This window comes from Myodes glareolus, chromosome X, assembly GCF_982192425.1.
Source record: "Myodes glareolus chromosome X, mMyoGla1.1, whole genome shotgun sequence".
Taxonomy (NCBI): domain Eukaryota; kingdom Metazoa; phylum Chordata; class Mammalia; order Rodentia; family Cricetidae; genus Myodes; species Myodes glareolus.
This window is the reverse complement of record NC_142053.1, coordinates 2646122-2656789: the sequence shown is the minus strand read 5'-3', so window position 1 is coordinate 2656789 and position 10668 is coordinate 2646122. Positions and strand designations below refer to the sequence as shown.

The window sequence follows — 10668 nt, the reverse complement described above, 5'->3', positions numbered from 1 at the left end:
TCTCCTTGTGAGACTGGCTGCCCCATCGAGGTCTCTCACCCACCATGTGGCTCGTGGCCCACTGCAGCCACTCAGGGAACTGTGCTGTCCCCACCTGGGACTGGCTACTCTTGGGACCAGCTGTCCACTGTCACTGCTTGGGGACCTGCAGCGTTTCTGCCACTGCAGCCACTCGGGGATCCACAGCATTTTACTTTTACCATTACAGAGAGTGCCCTTAGTCTTTTCTTCTAGGCCCCCGCCCCAAGCATTCACTGTTTGCACAGATGGTGGGAAGAATGGGGCCACCTTTGTAGTTTTCCCGTGGGAGGGGTCAAGACAAAGTTTACCAAAATTCTCCCTTGTGGGGGATTCACTCAATATAAGGAAACGGTCTGCAACCTCTATTCAGACAGCTCTTATGTGGTGAACCTACTGCCACACTTACCCTATGCCTATATCAGATTGGATGCTAATCCTATTTCTGCCTTGATGATACAACTCAGATCACTCTTATAAGGTAGAAAAAAACATACATATTCAATATCTCAGAGAATACGAAAACCTTCCTGTCCACATTTCCCAAGGGAATGCTGCTGTGAATGCTCCAGCTTCAGGGGCCTGTCTCATAGAGGTCTCAACTCTGCCCATACAAAATGCTACCCACATGCATGACTTAACTCACGTCAACTGGAGAGGACTCAAATACCTATATCCCGAGATCCCTGCAATATAATTAAGGAGAATTGTTCATAGATGTAAGACTTGCCAACAGTTTCTCTGCACTCCCCCTTTACAAGGGCTGGGGGTGAACCCAAGAGGGTTAGGACCCAATATCATCTGGCAAACAGACATTACCCTCCATTTGGCAAATTAAAATATATGTTTGTGACCATATATTCATACTCTAAGGCATGCTGGGCTACCACCCACTCTGGGAGAAAAGGCAACCCATGCCAAAAGCCACTTCTTAGAATGTTTTGCTATACTGGGACTACCACAACAGATCAAGACCAACAACGGCCCCTATTTTATAAGTAAAACCTTAAAATAATTCTTCCAGAGATGGAATATATCCCATACCACCACGACCCCATACAAGCTTCAGGGTCAAGCAATTGTCAAAAGACATCACCAATATCTCAAAGAGGTCCTTCTAAAACAAAAAGGGGGAGAAGTCTCCCCTTATCTACAACTGCAAAAGGTATTATTAACCATCAATATTTTAAATTTTTAAAAATCAGATGAACAAAATAGATTCCAGAAACATTGGGGATCCCTACCAATGAGGCCCTGCCTAAAGGTTAGGTGGAAAGATCCTCTCACTAACTAATGGACTGGCCAGATCCCTTGTTGACACAGGGCTGAGGATATGGATGTGTCTTCCCAAACAGAGGGGAAATGCCTATATAACTACCTGCTCATAATTTAAAATTCCCCACCCCCTCAGGACAATGGGGAAGACCAAGATGACCAATAAAGAAAGAGATTAAGGTGAACAATCCTTAAATTCAAACGCAAGAGAAGAAAAATAACCACTGCCCAAGGGAGACTGACCCTTGAGGAGAGTGTTGCCTGTTTATTTCAGATGGCCCTCTCAGTAGTAATCATATTAACTCTTCTCACGGAGACCAAGGTCCAGGCAGCAAGCCCCCACCAACCACAGAAGGTGATGTGGATCTTGTTGAGCGCTGGCACTGGAGGGATCCTAAACCTACAGACTTCTCAGATGACGACACCCTGGATGTGGTGGTCTGACCTGATGTTTGACCTCTGTGATTTGGCGCGTGGGAACTGGGATGTGGGAGACTGGATTCTGGGGATCGAAGGGAGACCTGAATGCAGAGGTTCTCGGGGGTGCACCCTACCTCAGGCATCTTACCCTAATGAGCCTGGGTGTTTTAATGTCCTTAGGAGACATGCCCTCCTGCAGACACCCTTTTATGTATGCCCAGGAAGCAACTAGACTGCCTCTGCTATTAGAAACTACGAGGCGGGTGGGGGGGGACCTCCTGATTACTATTGTTCTTCATAGGGATGTGAGCAGACTGGGCTGGACATAATTAGAAAAAACAGAGACTGCATTACATTATTTAGAAAAGTCTTTGGATTCCTTAGCACAGGTAACCTTACAAAATAGGAGAGGCTTGGACTTGCTGTTTATGGAACAGGGATGAAATTTGCAGGGCACTTGGAGAAGAATGTTGCTTCTATGTGGATCATTCTGGGATAGTTACAAGAACCCTAGATGAGTTAAGATATTGATTCATTTAAGTCAAGGACCCCCTATGAGACCTGATTTAATTGGTCCCCATGGCTTGCCATACTCATCTCTTCCCTAACTGGGCTGATGGTTATTGTTTATTGATCTGTCTTTTTGGCCCATGCATTCTCCAAAGGCTGAAACAAGCATTCCAAAAACAGATAACAACAGGTACAATTCATGGCCCTTCAAGTATATTATGATAGGCTCAGTACATCTCACCCCACGGATGAACTCTCAATTTGAGGGTATCCAGGCTGAAACTTCAGATGGGGGTGGCCCTGACCTGTACTTTCTCCCCTGTGGGCTATTCTGGCTTGGTGGCCCACAGAGTAAATGCTATGACAAACATTTACAGGTCACCACACAGCCTCTCTTTCATTGCTCAGGGCCTTTACACAGCCAGTTCTATAGACATATTGCTGAATATAATGCTCACACTTCACAGTTGGGGGCTACATTGATGTAAGGAAAGACACAGGGTTGAAAGGTACTCTGTTTTACACCCTGAGCTACATAGAACCCCACAGCCTATGCTAGCCTAGGCATTTGGCACTGTCAGTGAATAAGACTGAAGGCCAGAGGCTAGAGGTATTCAATCTACCATAGGCCTCAGGTCAGTGTGGCTCACAGCTGGCAGACTAACAAAACGTGAAAAGTGGTATAACGGTTAGTATTGTCTTCTCCACGTGGTACTGGCCCTAAACTAAGAAAACCAGCATCAAGAAAAATCATTGTGTATGTTTTAAGAGATAGCCTAGCAGTTATGAGCACTTGCAAAGGACCATAGCTCAGTTCCCAGCACCCACACTGGGCAGCTCACAGCCACTTGAAACTCCAACTTCAGGGTATCCTGATGTAGGAGAGTCTTATGCATTTCTGTTGCTTTTATTGGCTAATTAATAAAGATACTGCTTGGCCTGATAGGTCAGAACATAGGTGGGTGGTGTAGACAGAACAGAATGCTGGGAAGAAGGCAACGAGGCAGTCGCCATGACTCTCCTCTCCGAGACAGCCGTATGTTAGAATCCTCCTGGTAAGCCACCACCTCATGGTGCTACACAGATTATTAGAAATGAGTTAGATCAATATGTAAGAGTTAGCCAATAAGAGGCTACAGATAATGGGCCAGGCAGTGTTTAAATGAATACAGTTTCCGTGTAATTATTTCTGGTAAAGCTAGCCGGGCGGGCAGGAATGTGGCCCGCCGCTCCTTCTACAGTATCCAAAATCCTCTTCTGGCCTCTACAGGCACCTGCACAAATGGCGTATGAATGAATACATACACATAAATAAAAATCAATAGGGTTTTGCAAGTAGCTGTAGCTTAGGTTGTCCTGAAAGTCCCTACATGGTTAGACTACAATTCTAAGTCTAACAAGTGCTGGGATTAATCATGGGTCATCATGTCAGGTTGGTACAATATTTTCAAAAGCCCCAATTAGACCAGTGAAACTGAACTACAAATCATCTCTCACAATCCCTAACCTGCTTATTGAAGTGCTTACTGCTTACCCTCTCAGTAATGACATATCCCATGAGTGCCAAGCTGAAATTTCATACTCCTGTAAACCCATTCCTTCCCCAACTGTCCAAGGAAATGGTTAGACATAGCTGAAACATCCAAAAAATTTATTAAAGAAAAACATTTAATGAAACCATTGAAAAATGCAAAACACTAGTCAGAAACAAATCATAGTCACCAGAAGCTACAGTTCCCAGACTACTCCTCCCGGGGCTCTGAAAGCAGCTTGGAGCCCCTCACCATTTTCTACCTTTTCAAACATCCAAGTTGTGCATCTTATCAAGACAATGGCCTCTGGTGATACTCATCTACTTCGGAGGATGACCCGGCGGGGCTGCCCTATTATTGACACAGGTCAGTTATAGTATACATCAGAAATCAAAACACAGAATACTCCCACCAAGTAGAGGATATAGGGGTCATGAATAACAACTTAAATGGAACAAAACATGGTTTTCAAGTCCCTCCCAGGTCCATGTCTTTTTGCAGATCAATCAAGTGACAGTCACAAGATAAGCATCAATCAATCCCTTGGTGTCTTCTGTTCTTCCAGCTGGCTCATGATGCTAGACTTGGGGTCTCCGGAAAAGACCTGCTCAGGTAATAATGCACATATCTGGAAGACAATCAGCCAGTGGCAGACCTAGGTTCACACTGAGAAAGCAGATAAGTAGCTCACAAAGAACAGGAAAGGCCTGACTAGCACAGCAGCTCACTGCACTCGTCTGTATGGAAATGGCTGACCGGGTAGCCAGAACTTCCACTTGCCCAGTTTAACTTATCTCATGGCTTGGCACAAAACCAATGGATGAGGGAGAGTGTGTGAAGGTGAATGCTCTGGAGAGCTGGGTCACTATAAGGCAGACAGGTAAGAGTGGACTTCCCATGGCAGAAAGCAGCCTGCCTGCCTAGACACTGCAAATGGGAGGCGGTGGGCTGCCTGCGCTGGGAGAATGAAATAACTCAAGTGTTGGGATGGCCTCTTTCCCACATCTTCCAGACTAGAGCGGGTACATTCTCAGGCCATATCCTTAATTTTGTTGCTGGGACCTCAGCAATATGTTTCAGGCAAGTCAAGCCAGAAGAGGTCAGGACTAGATCTGCAGGTAACATTGTAACAGGAAAGGGAACCTCTCCTGAGTCCACTTGGTGGCAAATGTGGTCACCTGGATAACTTGAATGAGAGGTGGTGGTGGTAACCAGAACCCCTTGGGGATTTGTGGGAGAGAGTTGGTTTAAGGTTGGGTAAAACTTTTTCTGGGCCCTGCTGTACTTTGGGGGTGATGCACGGGCCTTGGGCTTACCTTGCCTGCCTCTAAGACTTAACTGTCTGAGGAAGGAGGAAGCCCTTGGACCTTCTCAACCTATTTGCCAAAGGATTTGGGGTGACTACCTTCCCATGCCCCACCCTCATTTTCTGACTCTTCCTTCAGCCCCTCTGGTACAGGCCCTACTTCTTGCTCTCCTGCACTGGCCAAGCTCTCAGGCACACTTGGACTCTCAGTGGGCCCTGCCTGGTCTGAGTCAGCAGGGGCCAACACATTTTCATCTTTGTCGGTGACAGGGAAGACCTTGGCCTCGTCAGAATCAAGGACTGCCTTTGTGACACCATCAACAGCAGCAGCAGCCTCAGCAGCTTGCTCAGGAACAGCAGCAGCAGCCTGGTCAGCAGCTTCACTGGCTGGAAGGGACTCTCTAACAGCAGGAGCAGGCTCAGCGCCCCCAACACCAACAAGGGCAGCCTGGACCACATCCAGCTCTCCACCATGCACTTCCACCCCTTCCCCTACTTGGACCACTGCATTTTCTACCAGAGCTGCCTCCCACGCCTCAGTCTCCCGAACAAGTCTGAGCAGCCCAACAAAGCCAGGTGGCCGCCTCTCCAGTCGCATCCTCCTCAGGTTGTTCTGCAGCATCTGGTTGGGCCGGGCCCGCATTAGCACCTGCCGTGCCCTCACCTGATCCACCATTGCAGGCTGAATGGCCCCCTTCTCCAGGGCCATCTGCAGCAGACCTTCCAGGCGCATCACATAGGCAAAGAGTGTCTCCTGAGGCCCTTGGGAGCAAGTCAGGAACTTCATCCGCGCGGTCATCACGGTATCCTTGTTGCCAAACACCTGCACCAGTGCAGCCAGGCAGTCCTGCGCAGGGGTGTCTGGATTCTCTTCCAGAAGCTCACACAGGAAATCCAGGGCAGGGCCACCCAAGCTCTCCACCAGCCGCCGACGCCGTTCTGTCTCGGATATGTAGCGCCACACATATAGCATGTCATTGGCGTGGTCCAGCCAGCTCTCAAAAGACAGACCCCCACAGCCGGGCTCTTCCATCCCAGAGAAGTGACTCAGCTCCTGGTAGGCCATGTTTTCCAGGATGGGCTGCATGGCTTGGCCCCACTGCTGGGTCCAGGCTCCAGCCCCATGTGCCCCTCCTGCCACATCAAAGGGCCCTTCCTCACCAGAGCCTCCTGCCTCACCTGCAGCTCCTGCCAATCCCACGGCTCCTAGAATGCCTGCAACTCCCATGTCGCCTGCAGCTCCCTCCTCATCTGACAGTCTTGCCTCACCTACGGCTCCTGCCTCATCCTCTCCTACAGCTCCTGCTTCGCCCACAGCCCCTCCATCATCCACAGATCCTTCGTCCCCTGCGGACCCCTCATCGCTCCCAGAGCCCTCATCACCTGCAAACCCCTCATCATCTGCAGACCCCTCATCACCTGCGGACCCCTCATCACCTGCGGACCCCTCATCACCTGCAGACCCCTCATCACCTGCAGACCCCTCATCACCTCCTGCTCCCACCTCTAAACCTCCTCCTTCTCCTGCAGCTCCTACCTCACCTGCAGCCCCTGCCCAAGCCATAGCTCCTATAACACCTGCGACCCCCATGTCACCTCCAGCTCCCTCCTCATCAGACATTCTTGCAGCCCCTGCCTCAACTACATCACCTTCCCCATCCACAGCCCCCTGGTCTGGCAATCTTGCTTCATCTACTACTCCTGCCTCATACACAACCCCTCCCTCATCTACAACTCCTTCCCCATTCTCTGCTCCTTCCTCATCTGGCAAGCTCCCCTCAGCCGCAGCTTCTTCCTGGGCTGCTCCTCCTGCCTCACCCTCTCCTTCCTCGCCCTCTGTTTCTTCCTCTTCTGACACTCTTGCCTTGGCTGCATCTCCTTCCTCCAGTAGGAAGGGGGCAGGAGGAGCCACATCTGCTCCTCCTTCCTCACCCTCTGCTCCTTCCTCAACAGGTACTCTTGCCTCATCCTCGGCTCCTTCCTCAGCTGCTCCTCCTGCCTCACCCACAGCTCTAACTACATCTCCTTCCTCCACTGTAGCCCCTGACCTACCTGAAGCCCCTGCTCCACCTGAAGACCCTTCCAAAGCTTGCCCGTGAGCCTGTGAAGGGAAACTGAATGTATCCTGTAACTCGATATCAGGGACCCGCGGCAGGAAGATCACAGTCCAGGGCCCCCTATCATTTGGTATTTGTTGGGGAATCAGACTTTGGTTTAAATTGTCGGCGAATTCAACCAAAGCGACCTTTGCCCCGATCTCTTTTCTGAAGACCTTGCCAAGCACTCGGTACCTGCCCAGGGGCCTGAGGGCAGCCTGCACAGCCTCCTGGAATTCTTCTTCCTCACAGTCATCGGGGATACCCAGGATGAGCAGGGAGCGCTGGGCATTGGCACCCATCCACCTGCACCAGTCCTGAAGAATAGCCAGTCCCATAGCAGTGAACTTAGAAGGAAACATGACCAGACAGGGATGTGTGCTGACTGAAGCAGTCTTCTCCTCCTGTGAGTGGAAAAGACAGAAAGGCATATTGATGGCAGGCAATCCAAGTCCCACCAAGCTTCCCCATAAAGTGTAGGGCCAGTCCTACTTGGTCCATTTTGTTTGGTTTTAAGAAAATCTTTTGACAAGTTAAATTTATTTACAATATTTTATCTAGTGGCAGTTCTAGTATGTTCTGTCTCCTGAAGAAACCTGCAATTTGTAAGTTTTCAAGCTTTGGTGAAAATCTGCACTTAACATTCAATTCTCTTTTTAAATGTCTGCATAGCCTGATACAGTGTCTTCTTTTCATTCTTGATATTAGTTTTTGTTCTTTTATCTCGATCAGTAGTGTTCATCAGTTTTACAACTCTATTTTGATTTTTCAAAACAGAGTTTCTCTGTATACTCCTGGCTGTCCTGGAACTTGCTCTGTAGACCAGGCTGGCCTCGAACTCAGAGATCTGTCTCTGCCTCTTGAGTGCTGGGATAAAAGGTGTGCACTGCCACCACCCGGTTCCAGTTTTACAACTCTTTAAAGGAACATCTGTGTTGTTTGTATACATTGCTGATATCCTCACTTATATACAACATTTCTTCATTTGACACTTCATAAATTAGATTTACTCTTGGTCCTGACTCTAGTTTCTTTAAATTGACCCTAGATCACTATCTTAGGCATTTGTTCTTTACTTTTTGTTACATTTTAAAATTTACCGTATGTCTGTGAGTACATGTGTCTTATCAAGTGCCCTGTAGAGATCAAAAAATAACTTTCAGGAATTCCTACACTTCCACCTGGTCAGCCTGGGTAATCAAACTCAAGCTGTCAGGAGCCTTTACCTTCTCAGTCACCTTGTTAGCCTGTATGTGTTCTTTTCTAATAAAAAGAATGTCTAAAACAATTTTCTGCTGATCCCTTCTTTATTTGTCCTCTTAATTTTGGCAAGTTGTGGTTTTTCACTATTGAATTTGAAATATTTCCTTGTAATTAAATTTATCTCCAACATACAAGGCAAATCATACTTTTTTGACCCACAGGATTCCAAATATTTAGCCATTAACAGTTTTCCAGCTGTTCTGTTGTCAACACTACCAAAAAATACACAGTATTAATTTCAGAAAGAATTTCACCATAGTTTTAAAAGATTACATACTAAAATACAATCCTTTTAAATGCTTGGTATTTTCTCAGGATAGAATTCCTAGCTTCAAGTGATTCTCTTGCCTCGGCCTCTTGAATATCTGTGAGTACCAGCCCACGTTACTGCTTGTAACCTGTAAAGATATTTTTTTTAAAAAAATTGTTACTCAACACATGTATGGTCTATTTAGAAAATTGTACAATGTACAGCACTGCAATTCACACCACTGCTACATCCCCCATAGGGGATCTGTGGGACTGTCAAGTCTTTCTGATCCCAAATGCACAGCACCAGCTCATAGAGGCACCATTCCATCTTCACCCACTAGTCCAAGTACAGCAGCTAAGGGTCTCTGGTCATCACATTCATCCCAGGAAGCCACTTAGCCTTGTTTTCTGTATGCCCTCCACCCTCAAGCAGTGACCATTTCTTCTGATCTGCCCCCACATCCCTGCCCACCTGCCAACCACAAGGTTCTGGCATATGGCAACACACAAGCTCACTCAGTCAGCAGTAAGCTTCTCTAGGATAGATGGCAGGGTGCCCCCAAGTGCTTAAATATTGTTGGTCTCCTTGGGCCTCCAAAAAGCCATAGACTTTTGCCCCATCCCAAGCCAACAGGTATTCATTTCTTCACCAAAATGAAGATATTCTCTTATCACTCTCAGAATCAGGGTGCTCCAAAACCCTAACACATCCCCCACCACTGAGAATTGGCTCACCAGGGGGAAAATACTGCCCCATCTCCCTTCAGGACTGTGGCCCCTCCCTTCTCCCTTTCCTCTATGCTGAGGTTGGCCGCCATGTTGGGCGCCAAAGGCAGCCCTCCCTGCCTCAAAGAGACCCAACAGATGCTTTCCCGCCAAAGACCAAATGAGCGCGCATGCCTACTCCACAGTGAGGCGTCTGTGCTGTGTCAGCACCATTTGTTCAGGGGCTCGGCGTTTCACCATCATACCACACCCTTCCTTCCATAGCTAGGCATTCACATGCGGGCAGGCAAGCAGAGAACCCACACACACACGCGCGCGCACACACACGCGCGCGCACGTGAACACACACACACACACCAGGGCCCAGGGCCCAGTCCCATGCCGCCTGACATACTGAGCACCTAAGGCCTAGACCACGGCACCTCGTCACTCTCCCTGCGTGATTGTCTGCACGCAACGGCTCTGGCTCCGGCTCCCGTCTGATCTCTCCCTCAGAGTCTGCAGACAGACTACCACCCCACAGCCTTCTGTGTCCTGTACCCAAGCAACCTCTTCTCATCCACCCTGGGGCCACAAGGGACTAGACTAGGCCTGACCTAGTTCAGGTGGGTCCAACAAGGCCCTCGACACACCCTCGTCATACCCCACCCTGGCAGCCCCGGAGCACCCTGCCTGGGCGCCAGAGGTAACTAGTGTTTAGACCAACCAATGTCCCTACCTGACTGTTGGCTTTCCCTGACTTTGCTCTCCTCAGGAATCCCAAGCGCTAATGTCCAGTCACCTCGGCAGCGGAGCCGAGCGGACGAGCGGAGCGGAGCGGCGACGAGACGTGTTAAGCTCGCAATCAGCCCACGAACTCCCAGAATCCCGTGTTTCTCCCAGAAACCCCCTCTGTATCTTGAAGAAAATTCTGGACCACTCTATGGCAAATGATTGGATCAACAGCTCTCGGGGGCGGAGCCAGTGTTAACAGGGAACATATCCACCAATGTGAAGGCTTGACATGGCAAAGCTTGAAATGTCCAGAAGTAATAGACATGCTCATTGGTCCTTCCTCCGGTCCTTTAGAAACAGGCGTAAAGAGGCTTACTTTTCTGTAATCGATTTTGATTCTTATTTAGTTGAAAAACATGAATTTTACATGTTCCTAATAAATTTACCCACATATCATGGTGAAGTTTAATCTTAGCTGATAGGTTTTTGGGGGGATTTTTGTTTGTTTGTTTTTGTTTTTAAAGACAGGGTTTCTCTGTGTGGTGTCAGCTGTCCT

At 48.4% G+C, this 10668-nt stretch overlaps 1 protein-coding gene across 1 annotated transcript; it reads right to left on the bottom strand.

Annotated features, from left to right (window-relative positions):
- Positions 1-3857: 3857 nt before the first annotated feature.
- On the bottom strand, positions 3858-10262 carry Pnma6e (PNMA family member 6E). The gene is made up of 3 exons (XM_048457618.3): positions 10117-10262; positions 8698-8818; positions 3858-7561 (listed from the first exon to the last, which is right to left on the bottom strand). The coding sequence occupies exon 3, from the start codon at positions 7517-7519 to the stop codon at positions 5132-5134; it is 2388 nt and encodes a 795-aa protein (XP_048313575.1). The 5' UTR covers positions 7520-7561; positions 8698-8818; positions 10117-10262; the 3' UTR covers positions 3858-5131.
- Positions 10263-10668: the final 406 nt, after the last annotated feature.